Raw genomic sequence first — 27,425 nt, forward strand, 5'->3', positions numbered from 1 at the left:
ACTCCATCTACCTTTTCTCAGTATTGACCTAAGTTGAACTTTTTACAGCTTAACACCAATGATGATTATTTGTAACCTGTCTTCTCAGTAAATTTTACTGACTCATTATCCATGCCCCACTCCCTAATTGTGATATAGACCCTAAAGCTCCATCACTCACTTTCTTTACTTCTCTCTCAGGGATCTCCTCAGCTCCTATGTATTCATTGTAAAGTCTACACATATGATTCCCAGATATATACATCTAGCCTTAGGTTCTCTTCTGGGCACCAGTTCTATATCATTATATATATATCATTATATCTATATCATTGCAGAGCTAAAGGGAACAATTGATAGAGCACCGGAATAGAGTAAATAAGAACTGAATTCAAATCTAGCCTCAAACATCTCCTTAGTTTACAACTCTAATCAAGTCACTTAACTTCTGAGTACTTCAGTTTCTTCGCCTCTAAAATGGAGGTAATGATAGCACCTAACTCCCAGGGTTGTTGTAAAGCTCAAATGAGCTATTATTTGTAAAACACTTAGCACATAGTATGCATTTAATCCTTCCTCCCTCCTTATATTTCTCCTTTCATCTCTCTTCTCTTCCTCCCTTCCTTCCAGCATCTCCAACTAGATGTCATTTTGTCTGAAATAGAACTCATTAGATTTTTCTTTAAAAATCATAGCTCTTCCCAACATTCCTATTTCTGTGGAAAGATTATAATTCTTATAGGCATTCAGGTATGTACCCCTGGAAGCATCCTTGGTTCTTCATTTTCTCTGACACTTCTTATGCCACCTTTTCCATAAAACCTTTCACTATTCTTCCCTTACAATATCTACTGCAAAGACAATCAAGTCTCCCTCCTCAAATTAAGGTGTTACTCATATCGCACATGATATATCTACCTTATAGAATGTAATCTTATTAAGAGTAAGGTTCCTTTTTTGTTTTTGTAATCTCACTTGTCACTAATATACTGCTGTGCATTTAGTAAGAACTAAGTTATCTAAGAATGAAAGGTAGATTGTATTTTAAAGTATATTATTAAATCCATAAGTATTTTACAAGAAGTCAATAAAAATGTGATTAATGACATTTGTTTTAGTCAAGATTTGCTCTGAAATATCTCATTAAGGGAAGGATAACTAACTGTATTTGAATGTCAGGATATTATTTTTTGAAAGCAGAAAAACAAATGAGTTTTCTCTTCCACTAGTGAAAGTTATTTCAGTTTTATTTTATCTGAGACCTTGTACAGAGCACATAACTCACAACAGCATGGACTAAATCAATCATGATTCCTGAATTTCAAACAATTTTCAGTAATGATGCCTGTAACTATGTTGTAATTTATCCCCCATGTATACATTATTCAATCATTGTGAAGAAAATATTATATATAGGGAAGTTATAAACACACTCTAATTCTCATTATGTCTCAGATTATCCTTATACAAAACAGAATAATGAAATCTTCCAAAGCTCTGATAACTCATGAATAATATAAAGCCAAAGATAATATAGTGAAATGAGAACACCCTATATTTGAAGTCTAAATATTAATATTTAATAAGCATCTATTTATATCCCAAGGTACCAGTACTTGGCATTGATATATAAACACACAGAATGAAACAATGTTTATCCCCAAAGAGCTACATTTTTAACAGGGGAGACAAAAAGTATAATAGAAGAATATGCTAATGATACTAGACTACATCATGTCTTTGGATAAGTTATTTAATCTCTCTATGCTCAACCTTCTACTCTCACAGGGTTCTTAAAAGAAATATCTAAGATGTCAATGTGCCTTGCAAACTGTATTATTGTAAGAGCATTATTGGTAGGAGATAGCGAATGAAATATATACATTACAACCTAAATGGAAGGTTGACATTCCGAAGGAAGAATAAAGCTAGGTACCTCTAAGTTTGCTGGATTCTCTGAAATATACAGAAATATCTTTATCCATCTATTTTACCATGGCAATTAGATTGCATAGCAGATACAGCACTTGGGGCTTAGAATCAGAAAGACTCTTCTTCCTCAGTTTAAATCCAGTCTCAGATATTACTAGCTGTATAGCCAAGTTACTTAACCTTGTTTGCTCATCTACAGTTCCTCATCTATTAAATGAGCTAGAGAAAGAAATGTCAGACCACTCCAATATCTTTTCCAAGAAAATTCCAAATGGGATCAGAGTCAGACATGACTGAAATGAGTGAACAACAAAATCTATCTCTTTACATCTATCTAGATAAAGATAGAGATAAATATAATATCTTTTATTATATTGCATGACTGACAGTATGATACAGTAATCTCCTAATCAGGAAGTGCTAGATACATACACACACACACACACACACACACACACACACACACACACACACACACAAATACTAGAACAATTAATGATTTAAAGTGGTGAAATGATTTAAAGTGGTGAAATCTGCATTAATAAAGGACCCTGGGAGTATCCTCTGTATTAATGAATCACCTATCTAGTTTAAAAAAAAATGAAAGAGAAGAGAAAATGAAAAAAATACATAGTGCCGGGCATAATGTGGTAAAATGCAAATGAATCATTTTAACCGTTAATATATTATATCTAATTCATTATCAACCATAGGCAAGTTTAAAGTATTTGTAACAAACAGAAAGAGACACAAAGCTATCAAAAATGTAATTTCTGAGTTGGCTTTGAAATAGCAGGACATACAGTGAGTTTAATATATATGCATTCTCAGGCTTTAAAAAAGCATGATATATAGTGAGTTTAATACATATACTTCCTACCCTTCCTTGGCTTCTGCCAGTAGCCACAAACAAACCAATCTGGAAAATAAGATCTTTTAAGCAACAAACCAAGTTTGGAGCTTAAGGTATTCAGTGGCATTTTCATATGAACTTAATGCTACAAACATTAGCTTCTTTGATGTGATAAAGAAAATAAAACAATGAAGAAAGGCAAAAAAATACCTGTGTATGCAGAGAATGGCTTATGTATTACTCCCAGTACTGGTTTACCATTGACAGCTACGCACACCATTGTAGTAACGTATTTCCGAAGATCCTCTAGACAGTAGAAGAAAAAAAGGTTAAAGTTACAAAATATAAATCAAAAATTCTGATCAGCTTTTATAACAAAAGCTTTTTTGCTTTATTTTTTTAAAAAATGATTAGAAATAGTTCTATGGGGCAAGTCTTCCCTAAATACAGCCATGATGTATACCTACTCCAAGATAAACCCTTTGCAAATATAAAGGAAATTCTATTTTTTATCAATCCACTCCTGTGAAAGACAGTTACATAATGTCTATTCCCAATGTATTTTATCCAAATGAGTATGTTCTTTTCCTGTTTCAACTATCTTGCCTTTCAAAGTGAATGGCACATCAAACTTTTCAAAGCTTCTCCCATGAATCATTCTGTGAATCTTTAAGATCATGAATGTATATGAAATAAATTCTGGATGTATAGGAAATGTAAGGGAATGGAGTATTGTGTTTAATTGAATTTTCTTGTCAAATCAAAAAACAGTAGAATCTAAGGTATACATAATCAGTATACTTTCGGCCTTTCTAAAAGATATTAAAAACAATAGATCAGTATATCAATAAAGATAGCATTAAATAAACATGTTAAATATCACTTAATCTTTTGTATGATTCAGAGTATTGCAGCCTTACAGTTAGAAGAGAGCTTAGAGATTATCTCTAAGAGACCAAATCTTTTATTTGACAGAGAGGACCCTTACGCTAGAAGAAATAATGTGTTCTGCCCACTATATTAAGGTAAGCAGCAGAACCATCACATCAGGGTCAATCTTCCAAATTCTCAGTATCAGATCTTACTGTCGTGGATATACTGGAGTTGTAATAGTTCCATGAGATTAGAATGAATCTAATTTTGGTCAATCCCTAGAAATTTGTTTTTCTCATATTAGCCTCTTTCCCCTGAAAATTAGCACAACTGATGGTGTATTTAGTTGTGTTTTGTAATTAAGGTTATCCTACAAAAATTAACATTTACTTAGTAAATAAATATTAATGAAAACGGGTGGAATGTGCCTCACAATGAGAATGTCACTATTAGAGGGTATAATTTATCCAAATAGGATAATTTATTAAATTGTTTTTTAAATATTCAATATCGTATTGGAAACCCCATCAATAGCAATAAGGGAAGAATAAGAAGAAACAGAAGTAATAAGAATAGAGAATGAGATAACTGAGGTAACAAAACTATATCTTTTTGCAGACAAAATGATAACTAACACACTTGGAAAATCCCAAAGAGTCCACTAAAATGTTAGCTGAAACAATAATTTTAGTAAAGTAGCAGGATATAAAGTAAATTCACAAAGTCATCAGCATTCACAAAGAAAACCCTGCAAAAGATAGTAAAAGATACTCCATTTAAAACAACTCTAGGCAATATAAAATACCTGGGGGAATATATGCCAAAAAAAAAACAAAAAAAACAAAAAAAACAAAAAAAACAGAACTCTATAAACAAAATTGTAAAAACAAATAAATGAATGAATAAATTTTTTATACAAATAAAATTAGTTTTAACTAACAGAAGAACCACACTAGCAGAAACCAATTGAGCACCCTTCGATCTAACCAAAGGAGAATCCGAACTAGTAACCAGCTTCAAAGTAGAATATGCAGCCGGTCCTTTCGCTATATTCTTTCTAGCTGAATACGCAAATATCATTGCAATAAATGCTATCACAACAATTTTATTCTTAGGGTCCTCCCTTACCACCAACCTCACCCACATCGACTCCATCTCTTTCATACTAAAAACACGATTTCTTACTATGGCTTTCCTATGAGTCCGAGCTTATACCTATGATTTCGCTATGGTGAGCTCTATTGTTCATGAAATAGGCAGGGTCAATATTTTTAAAAAATGACAATTTTTACCTAATTTTTATATTTAACATTATCCTAATTAAATTACCCAAAATTTTTTTTTATCAAACTAGGAAAAAAATTTAATTTGGAAGAACAAAACATCAAGAATTTCAAAGGAATTAATAAAAAAAAAAAATGTAAAGTCAATTTAGTAATACCAGATCTTAAATTATACTATAAGATATTCTGATTTCAAATCCCAGGGCATTATACCTGGTTTTTACTTTCCAACTCATCTGAATCAACTCATCTATCTAAGCGATATTTCACAATTCTTTTCCTTTAACATTTGATTTATAAAATTTGAGTTCCTAATTCTTTCCTTCCTCTTCCCCACATGAAAAGGCAGACAATTTGATATACATTATAATCATTATAATCAAAAACACATTTCTATTATTTGTGAAAACAATTAGTCCTCCTAATAACTCTGTGAAGCAGACAATCCAAATAATATTATCTTTACTCTTTGGGCAGAAGACATAAGAGCTTAGAAAGGTCAGAAGAATATGCCTATGATCCAAGAGTCAGGATTTGAATCTAGTTTGTTTAATAAACTGTATCCTATGGCCCATTTATCATATGGCTAGAGCCTAAACAAGGCAGCTAAATGGCCTAGTGGGTAGAGTACCAGAGTTGAAGTCAGGAAAATTCATCTTCCTGAATTCAAATTTGGCCTCAGACACTCACTAGCTGTATGACCCTGAGCAAGTTTACTGTTTGCCCCATTTTTCTCATTCGTAAAATGTGTCAAAGAAGGAAATGGCAAACCTTCCAATACCTTTGCCAAGAAAATCACAAATGAAGTCATGAAGAGTAAGATACTTGTAAACAATTAAGGAATATAATATCTTCACATTGAAAAGGACAGAACAAAAATAGCCAGCAGTAAGAAGAAAACCCTATAAGCAGGATATTCTCAGAAAACAGAGCAGCCCACAAAGAGTTCACAACTCACCAAATTTAGATGTACTCTATTATAATGCACAGAAAATATTCAGATATTTTTTGCTGTGCCATAGGATTTTTGGGAAAAAAAATTACAGAAAATAGGAAAGATATGTTAGGATGGAAGAGGGTAAATATGTCCTAACTTTTTATTAATATGAGAAGAATCTGGATTCTTCACACAAAAGGCAAGCATACTTGAGTTTAGCTAAGAGGAAACTGTCAAAGATAATATTAATAGGTAAGCTTAACAATTACAAAGGAAAACACTAACAACTGAAAGATAGTACAAATTCTTCAAAAAGTCATTTTAAACTAAAATTCATTTCATTTTTTGTATATGTAAAATTGCTGAACTGCACAAAGGCACAGATTATATTTATTAAATATGCAGATAACATGAAAGTGAAATTGAAAAGCAAAATCAGGAACCATAAAGATCTCAGAAGGCTACTATGAATAAATCTGATGGAATTAAATTTAATAAAGAAAAAAATAAAGCTCTTGTTTTGAGTTTTTAAAAAATTAGTTATAAAATATAGAATGGAGAAAGGAGGCATCTGAACATATTCTGCTAGTTAAAGGAGGGAAATTTGAGGCCAGGTCTTCAAGCTCAGCCTACCATACATTATGCCATAATGTGGCTTATCTCTTTTTCTCTTTTTTAAAGGGATAGGAAGGAGTTTATGGAAAAAAAAAAAAAAAAAAAAAAAAAAAAAAGGAACTGCCTTACAACCCTGCTGAAGAGTATGGAATTTCTTCTTAACTACAGAAAGTATAACTTTAGGAACCATGGGTAAAAGTATGAAGAGACATATTTTATTTTAGCATAAAGAAAAACTGTCTAACTATTCAATCTGTCCAAAAATAGAACATACTGGTTCACAAGGTACTAGAAGAAGGAAAAACTTCAGATCAATTAAGACAGTATAAAAATAAAAGGAGTCATTTGTCATTTCAAGCCTTCAAGTATGAAGTGTACGACTACTTGTTATGGATGTTTTGAAGGAGAATCTGGTTCTGACACAAGTTGGACTAGACAATCTGTAAGGTTGCTTTCAGCTCAGAGTATCTGTGAATCTAGGTCATTTTTATTAGAGAAAGGATTAACACTGGAGAATGGATTTTGACCACAAAAGGTTAGAATATAATCCTTCTATTTGTTAAAATGGCTTTATCCTCAGGTCAGTTAACTTTTATCTCTAAATCTAAAACTATTTAAAGATTAAGTAATTAAACCATCTCAGAAGGCAGTGTGCTGTTGCAAAAGGAAGTAGAGGCAGTTTGGTACATGGATACAGCATCAGCCATGAGAAGGATCTGAATTCAAATGCAGCATAGACACTTACTAGCTGTGTGACCCTGACCCTAGCCAAGTCACTTAATCCTGACTGCCTCCAAAAAAAAAGAAAGAAAAAAGAAAGTAATAGTGAGTTGATTCTAGCTAGATAATTGATTAGATTCTAGTCTTGGCTCTGTCACTAATTGAATGTGTGAACACAGGAAGATTACTTAACTAGCCAGGAAATCTATTTCTTCACCTATAAAGTAATAAGTTTACATTACTTCATGTTAATGTCAATTTTTATCTAAAAAATGGCATAATTCAAAATTTATTCTTTTTTTTTGTTGTTCATCATTTCAGTTGTGTTTAAATCTTCATGATTCCATTTGGGTTTTTTTTGTTGTTGTTTATTTTTTGTTTTGGCAAAGATATTAGAGTAGTTTACCATTCTTCAACTCATTTTATAGATGAGGAAACTAAGGCAAACAGAGTTAAATGATAATAATTTTCCATTTTACAATGATTATCTAATTCAAAATTACCTGTATATTCTTGTGTAGCATCAAGTGGATCAATCCAGACAGTAACACTTTCTGCTGGCACCTCTTTGGGTTTGGTTATTTCTCTCAAGATATCTTCAGGGATATTATGATCCCACAAGATAACTTCCTGGTCAGCTGCATCTACATGTTCTTCGGTATTAATCTGAGAAAAAAAGCAAACACACATTTAAAAAATACAATCAAGAATAAGGAGAGAAACATTTCAGATATCATAACTGTTATTAAGATAACAATAATATTATAAATTTGTGTAGAATGTATCAGTTTTAAAAAATTCTAAATAAATTCTAAAAATTCTTATGACATGGTGTAGAGATAGGCATATTTTAAAGGTGTGAAAATTGAAGCTCAGAAGGGTTACACTACATTCCTAATGAAACAAAAACTAAATGGAGTATGTTACAGACAAATCTACTTTTCTCAATGCAAAATGGAAAGAGACCATCATCAAAGAGAATTTCAACTTCACATCTGACTTTTTTCAAAGAACCTACACAGAAATCAAAGTGTCATATAAGTAAAACAGGAAACAACTTTAAGAACCAGAAAGTTGAGATGCCAATTTAAAGCAAAGCTGTATAAGATCTAATATTACCTGATTAAAAAAAAAAAAAAAAAAAAGAATTGATCAAAAATCTGAGAGTAACATTTGGAATTTGGCTTGATGAACACAATAAGCTACCTTAATAGTTAGGAATAAAAAATGAGAAAACCAAATTGGAAGGTAAATATACTGTAGGAATGGGGGCTTGAGAAAAACCTATGCTACAGTATCATAGAAAGAATTATAGTAAATGCCAGAAATAAATCTCTGAGAAGAGAAGCATGGAAGAATGGATGTTATAGTGATTTCCTAGGAGTCACAAAGACCTATGTTCAAAGCTCACTTGAGATACTTAAATAGCTATATGACCTTCAAACAAGACACTCCAACTTTCATGAATCTTTCCTCATCTGCAAATTTAGCATAAATAGTCTTTTTTCCCCATATATAATTCCTTTGACAGAAAGTTTCTTTTCTTTAACACATGTAAAATGTGAATTAATTTACATAGATCAATTTTACAAAAGACACTTCATGAATCATTTTGTTATATATCTATATCTATAATATATATATGAAATTTTATTATATATGAGTATATGCATCCTCATATTGTATCTCTCTGCACAGAAACGAGGTAAGGTTATAAAGTTAAGTCACTCGATAAAAGCTAAAAATTTTAATGCAAAATGAAAGACTTTTGCCACCCCCAGAAATGTGAAAGGAAAGGGCACAAGTACCCTTCAGTAAAAGATCAGTATTCTGAATATGACAGATCTCTTTGTTCTCTTCTTTCTAACAATGCTTTTTTATGGCTAGTCCAGTCCAGTACTAACTTTCAGCTTGTGGTTCCATGATCAGATTTTATATCCCTGCAGTACAGAAATCAGGGCAGAAATGGGGGACACACCAGGGACTGGTCGTCACCAATCCACATGGCAGAACTGAGACAGAGGTCAGTCACAACTACATTTTAACAGTTTCAACAAACATCCTCTTACCTCAGTGCCAATATCACAGAAAGGACTAGGGAGAGGGAAAACATTATCAAAAATATGTCTTAAGTATTGAAAAATAATAACTTACAGAAGTCAGCAGCATAGGAGCAAATTGTTCACCTAAATCCCTTGCTTGGCACCTAAGAGCAATTCAATAAATATTTGGTATTATACTGAATAAACTGTAGGATTAGAATGATTCAAAAACAATTAAATGAATTTTAAAAAGACTACAAAATAGGTCATTCATTACATATTTATTAAGCACTTGCTATGTACAGAGAAGGCAATGGAGCAAGCTTTTGTTGTCCTTCAATCATTTTACTCATAGCTGACTTTTTGTGACCTCATTTGGTGTTTTCTTGGCAAAGATCTGAAGGCATTTGCCATTTCCTTTTCTAGTCCATTTTACAGATGAGGAAACCAAGACAAATAGGGTTAAATATCCAGGATGACAAAGCTAATAAGTGTCTCAGGCCACATTTGGACTCAAGAATATGAGTCTTCCTGACTCCAGGCCCAGCATTCTATCCCACTGCTTACACCTCGCTGCCCCACCAAAGCAAATACTAAATTTAGATAAGACATAGTCTCTTTTTCATAAAGAGCACAATCTGCTAAGAAGAGTATGCAGATAACATATATACATACATATGCACATGCACATATATTTATATTTGTATACAGAATGTATGTGTAACATATACTCACATAATTATACACACACATACAAACATACACACACACACACACACACACACTTCACATACACATATATAAGGCATGAGAAGGATTTTGTGTGTCTGGTACACACTTGTCTTTTCTTTGGTATAGGGAGCTTTTACTGTGAAAAATGAATTAGGGGACCCTAGGTGAAGAGCTTTAGCCTTGGACAGCAGTTGCCTGAAGACAATGAAGTAACTTGTCCAAGTTCACATAGCTAATATGTATGTGAGGTTGGAAATCAGCCCTGGACCTCTTGACTCCAATGCTGACTTTCTATCTACTAACCCAGGCTGCTTACAACTAATACAGATAAACAAATTGATAAGTAAAATCTGAGGAGAGAGATTGTCACTGAAAGGGGGCAGTTCATAATCATCAACACTGTAATTTACAAAAGTTGAGGTAAAAATCTATCCCAGACAATATAGCTCTCTGAATACCCCTTATGCCCCTCCAATTTTTCCTTATATTTATTTTTATATAGTTATTTATGTTACAATATCTTCTCCAATATAATATCCCTGAGTGAAGGCAAAGTCTTTCATTTTTGTCTGTATCTCCAGTGCCGAGGCCAGTCTAGCACAAACTTGATCTTCCTTGCTCTACCTTACCCTGTCCCAACTGCCACCTCCATAGAATTACCAAGGCCATACTTGCTATCCATATCCCAAAACTGTTTATAACAAGACTTCTCTGGATAGCAACAGGTTCAGCTTTAGCAAAAGGAACAGGCTGACCTGACTGAAGGCCAGAACAAAGTTACCTGATTCCACTGTTTGCAAATGTCATAGAATTTCCCTTCTTCATCATGTTCTTCCTTCTAAGTTACACAAGTTCCTTCTGTCTGATCTTAACCACTTCCACCACTGAAATCCTCATCAAATCAATACTAATGACCAGAAAAATGCCCTTTAAAAATTCTTCCATTTGGCCAATGTTTTCCATCATTTCAATATTTAAGTCTAATCCATGAAATAACCCTAAGGTAGTACCCAATGCTTGCCATCTCAAAACTGAACTTATATATACATCACTTATTTAATTCACCTACTTCTACCATGATTTTTGGTTGTGTTTATATTTATTTGAATTTGTGTACAACCTTACAAAATTTACCTATCAACTATGTGACGATCTATGGCAAATCACTTAAGTCTTTATGGCTCAGTTTCCTCTTGTGAAAAATGGAAATCAAAATACTTGGACTCTAATTCTCAGGGTTGTTTTAAGAATAACACTTGTGAAAAGTTACTTTATTTCAATAACATGTCAAATTAGAGAAATCATTCTGGAAAAGCTAACAACAATGTAATACTTATGCTTATGTAAACATATTTTTTAAAAAACACAAATCCATTTTAGTTTTTCTAGAAATATTAATAATATTCTCTTTGGCCTAAAAATCCTTTACAGATTTTTCTCTTTGGGTGGGTTAGGATAAGAACAAAAGGGCTTGCTTTAGGCAAAGAGATTAAGGATGATAACCAAACTTAGAAGAAAGAGCACCTCTAATTTGGTTAATGAATAATTGCCTTCCCTCACTTCTTGAAGAGACTGCACTATTAAATCATCTAGAAACAGTATCCTCTTTCCAAATGAAGAAAGGATGAGGTTACCACCAACACTTCTCCACTGATTACAGGAATGAGGTTCTAACAATCCTTAAGGAGAATAGTCAAAGAATAAACTGAGTAGTCAGAACTATTTTGGAATGTTAACCCAAGTATGTTATTTTTAACATATTATGATCTTTCCTTTGTTTCATATTCTCTTAAGCATCATCTCAATTCTGCTTAGTAAGGGACATGTCTCAAAGCAGGGGGGACTATATGGGTTTGAAAATAACACTCCAAGTTAGAAATGCTTAGGTTATTAGATTAACGCTAATTTTTAAATTGTTTCTGGCAGAGTATGTATAACAGTATAGTATTAATGTTTTTTCTTTCACGTGTTAGAGCCAATGCAGTTTAAATTTCAGTGTCAATTCAATTTTATGATTGCAATTCAAATCAAGAAGCATCTAGTAAGCGTCTACTACAGGTTTGTCACTATCCTGATCATCACCATCATCGATTATGTTTACACTACTGGGAAGACAACCAGCATTGTCTGCCATTCTACCACAGTATACCCATATGGCTGAAGTTCACCTAGGATAGCATAAAGGAACAGATCCACAGGCTGGCCAAGAAGGGCCTGACACCTTCCCAGATGATGGAATCTTAAGGACTCTCATAGTATGGCATAGCTATGCTTTGAAATTGGTAACAAAATTTTGAGAATTCTTAAGACCAAGAGACTTGCCTCTGATAAATCTTTATCACTGATCAAGAAACCTGTTGCTGTTCAAAAGCATCTCAAGAGAAACAGAAAGGATAAAGATAATAAATTTTGTCTGATTGTGAAGGAGAGTAGAATTCATTGTCTGGCTCAAAAGTACAAGACTAAGAGAGCTCTCCCACATAACTGGAAAGATGAATCATTTATAGCCTCTGCTCGGGTTGGATAAATTATGATTTATGTACTAAAAAAATAAAATCACATCTAACTGAATAAGAAGTCTATGACTAGCAAAGCTATTCCCAAGATTCAAAAACAAAATAAACCAATAAAAAACAACAGAAAAATAGTCCATACATTAATGGGACTTACCTTCTAAAACAATGTGTGTTACTATATAGTTGCATCAGGAGACAGAGTATCTGTTTTATTTTTAAGTATGGATGGATCAAAAAGGGGTGTGATATGGGACTACTGTTCTTTCCAATATTTCTCCAGATGCAAGTTTAAACTATTTAGCAAGAAACTTTGATTTTTGATATTTCAATATAGAAACAAATTTTTAAAATGAGGCAATTTCCAAGTAGAAAAAGAACTGAGAGACTTTAGTTCTAGCCCTGGTTCTCCCAACTATCTTAGTTACCCCCAAATAAACTGCAAAATAAGGATATTATTTATGGTAACTACCTTATAACATATATGTCAAGCAAGATAAAGTATATAAAACTCTAAACCTAAATTATTAGATTATTAATTATCTATCATAAATGTAAACCTGGAAGGGAACTCAAGAGCCCTACTAATATCTCGTTTGGCAAATGAGGACAGTGAGCACCAGGGAAGCTAAATGGCACACAACTGGTAAACAATGGAACTATGGCTACAAAAATGAGAATATCAGAGATAGGGTTGTCTGTGTCCATTTTAAAATGAGGTTGGCATGCCCATGTATACAATTTCATTTGATGATCTCATCCGTTCTAAGATTTCATTTATCTCTGGGCTGATGACTGCCAGATCTAGCCTCTGCTGACTTCCAGCCTTTTTTCTCTATCTGACTATATTGCACATCCCAAAGAGAATATCACAGACATCTTAGGTTTGCCATGTCCAAAATGGAAGTCATAACCTTTCTCCAAAGTCCTACTTTGCTCCTGATGCTCTGATAACTATTAATATCCTTATCATTCTCAGGTCACCCAGGCTTTGTACTTAAGTACTTAACTTTCATTCCTTATATTCTTAAACCTCCCTTTCCCCCATATCCAATCTCTTGCCAAGTCTTACAATTTCTCTCATAACATCTCTTGAATGGCAACTGGGTAGCATAGTAGATAACATCCTAGGATCAGATCAGGAAAATCTGAGTTCAAATCCTGCCCCAGAACAAATTTGCCTCAATTTCCTCAAGCATAAAGTGCACCTATTTCATAGGCTGTTGTGAGAATCAAATCAGATAATATTTGCAAAGTGTTTATTTAGCACATTACGTAGTTAGGGTTACAATAAGTATTTATTTCCTTCTTCGTTCCCTACTATCTACTTAGAATATGCTCCCTACACTTTTCCAAAGAGGCTGCTGTCATCCTGGGGCAAACTTCCATGACTTCATGCTCAGACTATTGCACTAATATACTGAGGATCTCCCTTCCTCAAGTCTCTGTCCACTCTCATTTATCCTATGTTCAGCTGTCAAATTGATCTTCTTAAGGTACAGAGCTAATCAAGTCACATACCATACCCTATTCTCATTCAATAAGCTGGTGGTTCCCTACCAATTCCAGGATCAAATATAAAATATTATTTAGGTTTCAAAGACCATTATTATATGGCACCCACCTACTTTTACCATCTTACTCTCCTCCACCCCCTCAAAGTATTCTTTGCTCTGGTAAAAGTGGCCTCTTAGCTGCTCTTTGAACAAGATACTCTATCTCCCAACTATGCATTTCCCATGGGCTGTTCCCCATATTTCAATCTCTCAATCAATAAGTAAGCATTTATTATGCACCAGGCACTGTATTAAGCGCTGATAATACATAAAGAGATAAAAGATAGTCCCCATACTCAAGGAGCTTACAATCTAACTGGAGAGACATGTAAATAAGTATATACAAAATAAGCTACATACAGGACAAATAAAAAATAAGGCATTGGAACTAAAAGGAGTTAGAGAAAATGTACTATAAATTTATGATTTTAGTTGGGAAATAAAGGAAGCCAGGGAAATCAATAAAACAGAGAAGAGAAGGAGCTTCAGGTATAGTAGGCAGCCAAAACAAATGCCCAGAGCAAGAGCTGGGATGTCTTGTTTTTGGAATAGCCAAGAGACCATTTTGATGGGGAATAAGGCTTGGAATTTTCTCCTTATCTCTGACTCCTGGTTTCCCTGGCTTCCTTCAGGTCTTAGGTGAAATTCTACTTTCTACCAAAAGCTTTCCCCAAAGTCCCTTAATGCTGGTGCCTTTCCCCTTTATTATCTCTGATTTATCCTATTTGTAATTAGTTGTTTTTCATTTTTGCATGCTGTCTCCACTATTAGACTTTCCCCCTTGCTTTTTTTGTGTTTTCAGTGCCTAATATTGTGCCTGGCACATAGTACACTCTTATAATACTTACTAACTAGCCCAAAAAAGTCCACAATATCTATCTTTATGGGGGGGGGGCAGAGAAATGAAATCTACTTCAAAGTAAAAAAAAAAAATAGAACATCACTAACAACTCTTATTCTTCTTATCGGGCATTCCTTCTTGGAGTATGAAACAACCCTTCATGGTGATTAATTTCATAATCCTTTCCTAAGTAATCTTTAGAAAGATAAAATGAGAGTAAATGCCATAATCATTGAGAGAGAAAAAAAATTTAGATAAGCTTTTGTTGTTTTGGCTTTGAAAAAGTAATGAGGGCTCTTCTGCTTTTCATATAAAAGATCAATGACAAGCTACTGATGAATGAGGGTTCTGAGGAAGAGATTGTAAATATATGTGGGTGCTTCAAAAACTTAAAAATTGCATTAAAAGCCACATCCACCAAAAAAAAGGGAAATGAAGCAAAATTTCCAGAAATCAATCAGAGATCCACATCACTGATGTGGTCAGAAATACCCATTAAGTCCTTCTTAGAGAAATTTGTCAAATCTATTGTCATAGTAAGTTTTAGGAATGAGTTATCATCTACACAGATAAGGGACATGCCCCCATCAATATCTATTGAATCTACGGAAGCACTATCCTGAATGGTGGAGGTGGCAGATAATTCTTCTTGTAGAAGGTTATTAAGCATTTCTGTGTCAGACATGGCTCCAGGTGATGGGAATAAAAAAAAGTAAAAAATTAAAAAAGTAAAGTCTCTACCCTCCAGGTCCTTAATAAATGGTTGTTTAAATAACAAGCAGCTAGGTAACTAAGTGAACAAGAGCACTGGATTAGGTTGTCAGGAAAATTTAATTTCAAATCCAGACTCGGATATTTGCTATTTGTGTGATACTGGGCAAGTCACTTAACTCCCCTAGTTTCCCCATTTGTAAATGTAAAATTAAATTTATCACCAGAAGCGGTAAAAAGTGTATATGAGGAAAAGAAGAAGAACAATAAGACTAACGCAGCAACCTTACATAAAGATTCTGGCCAACAATATGGTAGTTCTGAATGGGGTTATCAATGACTAATTCTGATCAATCAGATCAAACATTAGCCAGAATGTTTGGGGGGGGGGGGGGGGAAGAGAGGAAGGGGAGGGGAAGGTAGAGCAACAGGCATGACATGAAAAAAAGCAGAGCTGTTCTATTAAATCAGATCAAAATGTGATTGCTATCAGAATACTCACACTAATTTGACCTATAGTACTGTCATATGTGATGATGGACAGATTGTAATACTGACTACAACCACTTTAATACATCAAAAAAGTTTTTTTTTTTTTTTTTAAAGTATTTGCTTTCAGAGAAATCTCTCAACTTTTCAATGGTATGGAACATTGCATTCTTTTATCATCTGAAAATTACACAAATACATTTATATTTGACATCAAGAAATAAAGGAAAATGAAATTTACAAAGAGAAGGGACTTTAGGAATCATCTAACTTCTACATTTCATATATGAGGAAAACTGAAGCCCAGAGAGAGGAAGGAATTTAACTAAACACACAAAGAAAATAATTACAGACAAGATTTGAACCTTATTCCTCTGATTTTGAATCTATAACTCTTTTATTTCAGCATTGTAATTGATGAGTAACATCGAACAAATCAAGTTATTACTCTAAGCTTCTATAAGCAAAAATGGGCATAGTAAGCATATATTCTTGCTGGGCTTCTCTGTATAGATGCTGTAAAGATGTCACCATTATTAGATGTCTAGATAAAAGGCACTAGTGAAATACATTATTAGCACTCCTAATTCCCATGCCCAATAATCTTTTAAATATCTAATTCACTCTTTCAAGTCCTTGGCATTTAGGCTACCATGTCATTAGCTTAGTTTTATATACATGGGGAAACTAAGGCTGAAACTAAGGGCTATACCCACGATTAAAGAATCAAAGGGAGCTAAGATTACAGATGAAAAATATTCATTGTCTTCTTTGACTATGTACTCCCAACTTATGGTGATCCAAGCACAAGACTAAAAACTGGGCAGAGGCTGCAGAAAGGTAAATTTTGTCTCAATGTAAGGAGGTAGGGATTAATTTCTGAACTATTAAAACTGACTAAAAATGGAATGAATTACCGCAAGGAGTGGTAGGTGCTTTGACATTAATGTAAGACCCTTTGTATGGATTCAGTAAGATAACCTGAGGCCCCTTCAAACTTTAAGATTTTGTGATTTAAACACACATACACACACAAACACATACAATGCATGTGCACGTACACGAAAATTTTATCAATTTATCATGTAAGTGAATTTCAGAATAGGAAGAAGTTAAAGAAAATAGCAAGAATTCTTAAGAAAGATCAAATCTTCCAGAGATTTCTGCTCTTTGAATTATGTTAACTCTCCCAGACAATCATTAAAAGTGGCAGCATGCTTACTTGATCTGGAAAACCCCAGAAAATCATGCAGATCAAGGAGTCTATTTCAAAAACACAACCATGCAATTTCCCAAAGGGCATGTAAATCCAAAAAGCTACCCAGCATTTGAAAGATAAAACGGTAAAGGGACATTATGACTTCAAAAAAAATTATATAAGTGCTCACTGAAAATATTATTAACAATACAGAATCTATGAATTAAATCTTCTTCTACTATCTCTTATAACATTAAGTTTTCTTCCCCAACTTAAACTGTAAATTCCCTAAGATCAGGGACCATGGATCCTATAATTTTTTTGAATCTCTCATTATGTCATAACTATGTTGTTATGACATAATGAGAGATTAAAAAATATGATGGATGGAATCGATATGGATGGATGGAATAAGAATGAATGAAAAAAGCATTTATTAAGTATTTACTAGATTGCTCGTTGGGGCATTTAGGTGTCACAGATGTCACTTAAACTTAGCCACAGGTACTTAACTGTGTAATCCAAGACAAGTCACCTAGCCCTGTTTGCCTCAGTCCCTCATCTTTACAATGAACTGGAGAATAAAATGACAAACCATTTCAATATCTTTGCCAAGAAAACTTCAAATGCAGCCATGAAGAGTTGGAGATAGTTGCAATGACTGAAAAACAAAGTGCCAGTTACAAAGCTAAGCATTAGGGATACAAATATATGCAAGAAAACAGTCTGTATTAAACCTTTTATTCTAATGGAATGGAAGGGGAACCAGGAAAAGGAGGACACACACACACACACACACACAAGTATGCTTTGGAAAAGACTGGAGTGACATTGTTCCAGGCAAGAAAGGGGTCTAAGGCCCCAAGGGGAGAGCAGAGGTTTATGAGGAAGATGTCCATAATTCAAGAAGTACTGTTTGGAAATTGTCAGGGAATGCCAATAATGACAATTTAAAACAATGGTTTTGTAAAAGAGGATGTCTCAAGTTCCAAACAAATAACTTACAAATGAACTTTTAGAATACTGCCTGGAATAGCATCTCAAACTTCTTTCGGTTAAAAAGTTTGTCCATTTTGTTTGCCCTACTCTAAAGAACAATATAGTCATAGCCTGCATACCATGGTATAAGATAATACTTACTGGGTTCTCATTGTTTTCTTAGAAAAACCACAAGTTTTACCCCTTCTGTAAAGGCTTTGAGTACAGATCTGGCAATGAATTACAAGACTATTCTCCGAGGGGGGGGGGGGGAAGCAGCCTATCTAATCTGGGCAGGTTTATCATGAGAAGGTAGAGCACCTTAAAGCATTTATTACCCCACTAGAACCAGAAGACCATCTATTAGACAAGTCTAGGTTAAAAGAACATCCACTTTAAAAAACACAAACAAACAAAACACATCAGTGAAGGAATAAAGATAAGTATATGCCCAATACTACAAAGAGCAGGATATTTTTGTTTTTAAATATGTATATGCATATGGTCTAGTAATGTGATGATCATATACCCTATGGGTCCTTAATATTTACTATTTAAAGTCATTCAATAGGCAAGAGGTAGGAAAGAATACTATAATGTGGTAAGTTTCTATAGGTAACATATGAATGAATGGCTCCTATAGGAGCATGTGAACAAAATAATTTTTAAAAAAATCAATAATTGCTTTCAGTTTACTATGTTTTAAGATGATCACAGTGAAAGAATAATGCAAAAGCTAGTATATAACGACACCAGAAAGACCTATAGAGAGAAATATCTTTACTGTCCACAGCTCACCACTTAAAAGTATTTCATTAACACTTATCTCAAATAAGGAATTGCAATCAATACCATCTTTGGTAAACATTATTAGGGACAATAATTGAGGGGTGAAATTTCTAGCCAAAGAGAATGGAGGAAGACAAGTTTTTTAAAGCTTACTATAAATACACAAGTAACTGAAAATGACTTTCTAATATATAATTGCTTTTTTTCCATAACAAAGCTGTCAAAACTTTCAATACTTTCCTTGGAAATGGAAAAACTAAAAAGTGACAAAATTAAATTTCATTAAAAAAATAATTGCACTACTTCTTAAACTTATACTTTCCAAACTAGATGCATCAATTTGCTGAGATACAGATAGGAATCTTTCCCAATGAGAGATGATGCAAGGACTGGGGAGGAAGGGCTCTCAAAGAATGAAGATTGAGTGAGTTACTTGTTAACACAAGGCACAACAAACTCAGGTGTAAAATTATCAATATAACCAGGAACAAGTTTAAAAAATGCCCCAAAGTCAGTGGATACATTAATTTTGTGCTTGTAAACTAAAGTTACCATGTTGTACCAACTTTGAAAAAAAAATTAATTCTTTAGTACTTTAATATTGCTTCCAGCCCAAAACAAACTATAATAGTATTTTTAGCTCTGGAAATTAGGAAAGTTAGTAAAAATACCATTTTTTTTCTGAAAACCTAACATTATAGTTCTTAAAATTGTTTTTAAAAGGAATAACAAGGGTATAATGTTTTTAGATTTTAAAAAAGTAAAATCACTAAAAGCAAAATTTCATTTTTTTTTCAAGGATATAGTTTTTAAATGCTAAGCAATTTCTAGGAAAAAAAAAATTTGACCTAAGTCAAAACATAATTAAAGTTAAAACATAATTTAAAGGTAGGTCCTTGTGGTAAAATTATCTTTAAAAACGATTATGTATTTATCTATAGCACAAGGCCTTAGCTGACCCAGCCCATACCTACATGTTAGTCCAGGGTACAGGTGGGGATTAAAGAACACACACAGTTACCATAAAAGGTTAAAGCTTTGGATAAACAGGTCCAGTCAGAGTTAGCAGAATTTGTTTTTGTCTTTATTTATATTTTGAGTATTTAGTATTGTGCCTGGCCTTGGAAAGTACTTAATAAATGCTATTTAATTTATTTTAAAACTCAAAACATAATGTATTATACATTTATTATAATTTCTTCTAACCTCAGAGGAAAAAAAATACCCTGATAACTAATCTTAAACACATTTCACATATTCTGTCCTATCCTGTTTATCTTAAATGACCTTGCAGTGCCACCCCATTCTTTTCTTTCCTAAAATACACTGAGTCCAGGGTTTTAAGATCTCACCCCCAACTCCAAGGATGGACTGTTCTGATTATAGAGTCCAGTGCTGATATTTTTACTCTGTGGCTACAATGACCATCTCTCTCTCTCTCTCTCTCTCTCTCTCTCTCTCTCTCTCTCTCTCTCTCTCTCTCTCTCTCTCTCTCTCTCTCTCTCTCTTCTCTCTCTTTTTCTCTCTCTACTCTCTCTCTCTACTCTCTCTCTCTCTCTCTCTCTCTCTTCTCTCTCTTTTTCTCTCTCTACTCTCTCTCTCTACTCTCTCTCTCTCTCTCTCTCTCTCTCTCTCTCTCTCTCTCTCTCTCTCTCACACACACACACACACACACACACACACACACACACACACACACACATATCTCAATACAGATATTCTTCCAGCAATTATGTCTCCAAGTCACAGAACATTATAGTTTCCAAAAATTGCCGTTTGGAAATAATCAAAAAAGTAACTGAAAGGCAAAAGGTAGAAGTTAGAACTGTAACACCATGCAAACAAGTAATTATGAAGGCAAAGCAATACAAAAGATATCACTGAAAAAAAAATATATATATGTATATATACACATATATATACATATATACATATATATATATATATATATTTTTAATGGCTGCTTACAGCTAGGCGCTACAGGAGATAAGAGAGCCAGACTTGAAATGAGGAAGACCTGAGTTCAAATACAACCTCAACTAATTGTAGGACCCCTGACAAATCATTCAACCTCTGTCTATCTCACTTTCCATCTACCTCATTTTCCTCAACTGTAAAGTTTGGGTTATAATGACATCTATTTCATGGGATTGTGTCCAAATCAAATGACATGTTTCTAATGTATTAACACAGTACATGGCATATAGAAGGTGAAATAGATAAATTGTTAATATTTTCTTTTTGCAAATTAAGACAACTCAGAGGTAACATTACACACATCTCTGATTGGCTAAGATGACAAACAAAGATAATGATAAATGATGGATGGGAACTGAGACACTAATGCATTGTTGTGGTGGAGTTGTGAAATAATTCAATTATTCTGGAGAGCAATTTGGATTTATGCCCAAAAGGCTATCAAACTATGGATACCCTTTGATACAGAAGTGTCACTCCTGGGTCTGTATTCCAAACAGATCATAAAAGAGGGAAAAGGACCCATAAGTGCAAAATTATTTGTAAATCTTTTTTGTAATGGTAAGGAACTAGAAACCAAGTAGATGTTAATCAAATGGGGAATGGCTGAATAAGTTATGGTATATGAATGTATTGTAATATTATTGTTCTATAAGAAATGATGACCAGCTTGATTTCAGAAAGCCTGGAAAGACTTTCAAGAACTGATGTCAAGTGAAGTAAGCAGAACCACAAGAACATTGAATATAATAAAAACAAGATCAACAATGATGGACATAGGTCTTTTAAATAATGAGGGGATTCAAGGAAATTCCTTGGGATAATAAATAAACTTGGGATGGAAAATGCTATCGCTATCCAGTGAGGGAAATATAAAGATTGAATATGGATCAAAGCATAGTATTTTCACTTTTTGCTTGTTTGTTTTTTTCTCATGGCCACCAGAATGATGGAATTAGCCACCAAATAATGGGGTATGGGCTGATATCCAAAAACATAGGAGTTATGAGATAGTGTTGTGTTATCTTGAAAGAATTTGTAAGCTGAGACATTCTCCAAATCAATGGGCAAAGATTTTATTATATTTCTGAGAGCAGGCTAAATACATAACAGTCTTTAGCAAGGAAAAAGGGGTTTTGACAATTAATAAGGAGGAAGACAAGTTCTCTAATAATAACCAGGAAATGCCATTAAGGGGAAGATGCCAAGAGGTAGAAGAATACTTTGGCAGGCTTCAGTACCATAAAAAAGAATTAGCAAAGATCTGAATATCTCTCTGCTTGCCTCAAGGAGTAGCTAGGCTCCCAGATTATTTACAGAGAGATATTCAGGTTTTCTCAGACAAGGCCCACCTGGCTATGCAGCACCTTATCAGTATGGCTATAGATAGCTTTAAATAAATAAATAAATAGATTGCATTCTTCATGCTTCAGTTAAAAAGCCAAGTATTGTGAACATTTTCTCTTTGTAGTAAAAGAAAAAAAAAAAAAAACAAAAAAAAACTAAGTTGGCTTTTCAACTCAAGTTCTATGTCAGTAGCCTTTATTAGAGAATGTGCCTGTGTGTATTTTCTACTTCCCTCCCCATCATCTCTGAATATCTTTAATCTCTTCCTCTCTGTTGACTCCTCCCAGTGGTTAAGTACTTTCATAGTTTCCCATCTTGAAAAAAATCTCTCATTAATTTTTCCCACTCATTCATTAAATAAATAGTTCAAAGTGCCTATTATGTGTCATTTGCTAAAGAGAAAGAATATATAAATCCAAAGCAATCCCCAGAAATGGCCAGAAAACACTATCTGTATGCAGAAAAAGAATTAAGGAGACTGAATGTAAATCAACACATGCTATGTTCACCTTTTTCTGTGTTTTTTTTTTTTAAATCTCTCCCATGGTTTCTCCCTTTTGCTCTGATTTTTCTGTTCTAACATGATTCATAAAGCAATGTGTATTAAAAATAAAGTAAAATTTATTAAAAATATAAAACTTTTTAATTTAAAAAAGATATATGTAAGAATGAATGTATACTTTCTTTTTTCTTTTTTTTGCAATTAAGTAAAACATATCCATATTTGTCATTTTGTTTAAGAAGACTTGAATAAAAGAAAAAAAAGTGAAAGAAAGAAATGAAAAGTAGCATTCTTCAGTTTGTATTCAAATAATATCATTTTGTTTTCTCTGGAGGCAGATAGTATGCTTCATTATATTAGTCTTTTGGGATTGTCTTGGATTACTGTATTAGTGAGAAGATCTAAGTCATTCACAATTCTTCTGATTCTATTCACTTCACTATGCATCAGTTCATTTGTCTTTTTTAGTTTCTTTTTCTGAAATTATCTTGCTTGTCATTTCTTATAACACAATAATATTCCATTACAATCATATATCATGTGTTCAGTCATTATGCAACTGATGGATATCCCTTCAATTTCTGATTCTTAGCTACCACAAAAAGAGCTGTTATAAATATTTTTGTACAAACAAGTCTTTTTCCATTTTTTTTTAACTCTCTCTGGAGTATAAAACTAGCTTTGGTAGTGCTGGTTCAAAGATATGTATAATTTTATAGGTCAGTGGGTATAGTTCCCACTTGCTTTTCAGAATGGTTGGATCAGGTCAGAATTCCACCAGCAATGACTTAGTATCCCATTTTTCCCTTATCCCTTCTAATATCTTACATTCTATTTTAAATTCTGTGGGGGAAAAGAGGAAATGCATGAAGTAGTTTTATGCCTAGTAAATGTTCAACAAATGTTTTCTAAGGTCCTATATCCTGACCAATTCAGTGATGACTTGCCATGCAATGTCTTGGAAGGAAGCCATTGCTTTCTCTCTAACTTAACTATATTCATGATATTCTTTCCACTTGATTCTTCCTCATTCACCAACCCCTAGAGCTCTACAGCAAACTTTAACTGATGTTTTTAAATTATCTGTCCTATGGTACCACTGAAAGGTTGGGCTCCTAAAAGAATCTGGATGTCATAGGGGCTATGCTAAGTTTCTGCTTCAATAGATACAGACACAGAGGAGACAGTACTAAGCCCTGAATTAGGAAGATCTGAGTTCATATAAACCTTAGATTCCAATTGTGTGTCCTTGTGGAAATGTTAAGGACCTGAGTCACAAAATGATAGAAAGAATTTGACAGATTAGATTTAGTCAGATATGACTTCAAAACTAGTTTTACCACTTACGTAATCTGTGTGTCCTTAGAATACTTAACCTCTCTGGGCTTCAATTACTTAACCTGTTTAAAATAAGATAGCTGAAATAGTTGACCTCCAAGGTCCTTTACTGGACTAAATCTATAATAATATGTACCTTCAAAGTGTCTGTTCTAATGCCCTAATTTTAATTTTTTTTTGGACTGCTTTTAAAGAATTTTTTTTCACCTCCCTTACTTTGGGGGATTTTATAACTGGAGCTATACATCTGTATGTCTTTATAAACAAATAAGTAAAACTGTGGAGGGAAGTTTTAGAAAGATATATTAAACAATCAGAAATATCATGCTAATATTGTGTAAGGGTGTCATAAAAATACTAAGTGCAGTACTGTGGTATCAGTAGTTCAGAGTGGGAAAGAGAGAGAAATCTGGCAGCAAGCTAGTAAAAAGAAATAGTGAATTTTCTCAAGGCCTACAATGGCTGCCAACATATTCAGTAGAGCCCTTTCCCCCAGAGGCCTGGGGAAGGCTAAAACAGTACAGCCAAATCTTGTTAAGATGGTCAATTAAGTTTAGAGAATCTTGGATCAGTATTTAAGTTGCAGTTTCTGAATTTTAGAACTTCAAATTTCCAGGCTATCATGTGTGTGTTTTGTTTATGATGAAAAAGAAATTTCTAAACTTGGAAGAGAGATATGATCTGGTGACTCCCCTATCAACCTGTTAAGTTTGAGATGACCAGTCTTGGATGTCTATTTGGAGGCACTTAAAAGAAGTGGTATAATTAATGGGTGCCACTAAACCACCTCTGCTAGATATATAGTGCCTTTAAAAAATACATTATCAATGTTCTATTGTATTTTTATTTATTTTGTTAAATATTTCCCAATTACATTTGAATTGGTTCAGAGCCCTCAGGAGTATTGAGGCCTATGAGTAAATAAAAAAGCAACTGTTATTAACATTGATATAGCACAAACAAGAAGGTTGGTCTTCACAGAAGCTTGTGTCCCTTATAATGTTCTTTAGGAAGAAAATAAGGAAATAAACATCATAGGCAACAGAAACATTTATATGAACTGCTTCAATGTAAAACAAGAAGAGGCAGAAAAACTTTATACTATACTATTATAAAAATTAACAGTTGTGAAGACATTTTAAAATTGTTAAAGAATGAAATGAACAAAAAAGGGATTTATATAATAGCAATATAGTTAAAAAAACAAACAAAAACAAAAACAAAAAACCTGAAAGCTGTAAGAACTATGATGGATACAATGACCATACATGATTCCAGAGGACTGATGATGAAATGTATTATGACAAAGAGGTGATGGAATTAGGTTATGGAATATATTTCCACATACAGCCAATGAGGCAATTTGTTTTGCTTATCTATGAATATGTTACCAAAAAATGTATTCCAACTGAGTGGATGCCCATCAACTGGAGAATGGCTAAATAAATTATAAATAAATGAAAAAATTCTCTATATAAGGTCAGAACAGCAGAGTTAACTACCCTTATTGCCCACTTGATAAAATTGGGCATACTTTAGCATTTGTGTCTTTTCCAATTTTGCTATCTATAAATTACCCATGTTAGCATGCATTCCTAACTTCATATAATTGCTATTTATATTGTGCTTTCAGGTTTGCAAAGCACTTTATATCTTAAAGTGGCTTTTGCATATATCCCAAAGATGTCTTACAGAAAGGAAAGGGACCTGTATGTGCAAGAATGTTTGTGGCAGCCCTCTTTGTAATGGCTAGAAATTGGAAAATGAATGGATGCCCATCAATTGGAGAATGGCTGAATAAATGGTCGTATATGAATGCTATAGAATAGTATTGTTCTGTAAGAAACAACCAGCAGGATGATTTCAGAGAGGCTTGAAGAGACTGACATGAACTGATGCTAAGTAAAATGAGCAGAATCAGGAGATCACTGTATATGGCAACAAGACTATATGATGATCAATTCTGATGGACATGGCTCTCTTCAACAATGTGATGACTCAGTCTACTTCCAATGATCTTGTTTTGGAAAGAGACATATATACCCAGAAAGACAACTGTGGGAACTGAGTGTGCCCCATAACATAGCATTTCTACTCTTTCTGTTATTGTTTGCTTGCATTTTTCCCCCCTCAGGTTTTTCTTTTTTTTCTTTCTAGATCCAAATTTTCTTGTGCAGCAAGATAACTGTATAAATATGTATAAATATATTTGCTTAACATATTTAACGTGTATTGGACTACCTGCCATCTAGGGAAGGGGATAGAGGGAAGGAGGAGGGGAAAATTTGGAACAGAAGGTTTTGTAAGGCCCAATGTTGAAAAAATTACTCATGCATATGTTTTGTAAATAAAAAATATATAATAATAAAAAAGTCTGGAAAAAAAAGAAAGAAAAAATATATTCCATTTTTCTATTCCCCCCCATTGGGGTGGATAATAGGAGGAAGAATATTTTCTTTTAACATCAAAAGACCTTCAGATATAAGTTCTATTATTAATCTTACTCAACTGTTTACTTTGTACAAAAGAGAAGTAATGTAAATGTAAATGTCTGTAAGGTACAAACAAAACACATCCATACAACTTTAAAATAAGATGTGTTCTACAAAGAGAAATGACATGATAGTAGATAAAATACTAAATCTGTAAAACAAAGATCTGATTCAAATCCTTTCCTCTGATTCTTCCTATCCAGTCTGTGCTCATGGGCAAATTATGTTACTGTCTCTAATTCTGCTTCAAACTTTTACTAGTTGTGTCACTTGATCCCAATTGCCTCGGGCTCGCCCCCTCAAAAAGTCACCAAGTCTCCTTTTTATCACTTGGAAAATATCTTCAGTGCCTACAGCAAAAGCCACTTTTTAAATTATAGCTTTTTATTTACAAGATATGTGCATGGGCAATTTTTCAGCATTGATAATTGCAAATCCTTTTGTTCCAATTTTTCTCCTCCTTCCCTCCACCTCCTCCCCCAGATGGCAGGTTGACCAATACATGTTAAAGCATATGTTAAATACAATATATGTATATATGTCCATACAGTTATTTTGTTGTACAAAAGGAATTGGATTTTGCGTACAATTAACTTGTGAAGGAAATAAAAAATGCAGAGGGACAAAAATAGAAGGATTGGGAATTCTATGTAGTAGTTCATACTCATTTCCCAGAGTTCTTTTGCTAGTATCTGGTTCAGTTCATTACTGCTCTATTGGAACTGATT

General features: G+C 33.5%; 1 protein-coding gene and 1 long non-coding RNA gene across 2 annotated transcripts in view; one reads left to right on the forward strand and one right to left on the reverse strand.

Annotated features, from left to right (window-relative positions):
- Positions 1–27,425, forward strand: part of LOC141549268 (uncharacterized) — an 80,933-nt gene that overhangs the window by 42,371 nt on the left and 11,137 nt on the right. The gene's annotated exons all lie outside the window — the stretch shown is intronic.
- The window catches only part of BPNT2 (3'(2'), 5'-bisphosphate nucleotidase 2), a 52,743-nt gene that overhangs the window by 8,512 nt on the left and 16,806 nt on the right, over positions 1–27,425 (reverse strand). The window contains exons 2-3 of the mRNA XM_074278701.1: positions 7,696–7,858; positions 2,975–3,070 (exon numbers count right to left, since the gene is read on the reverse strand). Of these exons, the coding sequence (XP_074134802.1) occupies positions 2,975–3,070; positions 7,696–7,858 (259 nt within the window). The remainder of the gene's footprint in view (positions 1–2,974; positions 3,071–7,695; positions 7,859–27,425) is intronic.

Source organism: Sminthopsis crassicaudata, chromosome 1, assembly GCF_048593235.1.
Source record: "Sminthopsis crassicaudata isolate SCR6 chromosome 1, ASM4859323v1, whole genome shotgun sequence".
In the NCBI taxonomy this organism is placed as follows: domain Eukaryota; kingdom Metazoa; phylum Chordata; class Mammalia; order Dasyuromorphia; family Dasyuridae; genus Sminthopsis; species Sminthopsis crassicaudata.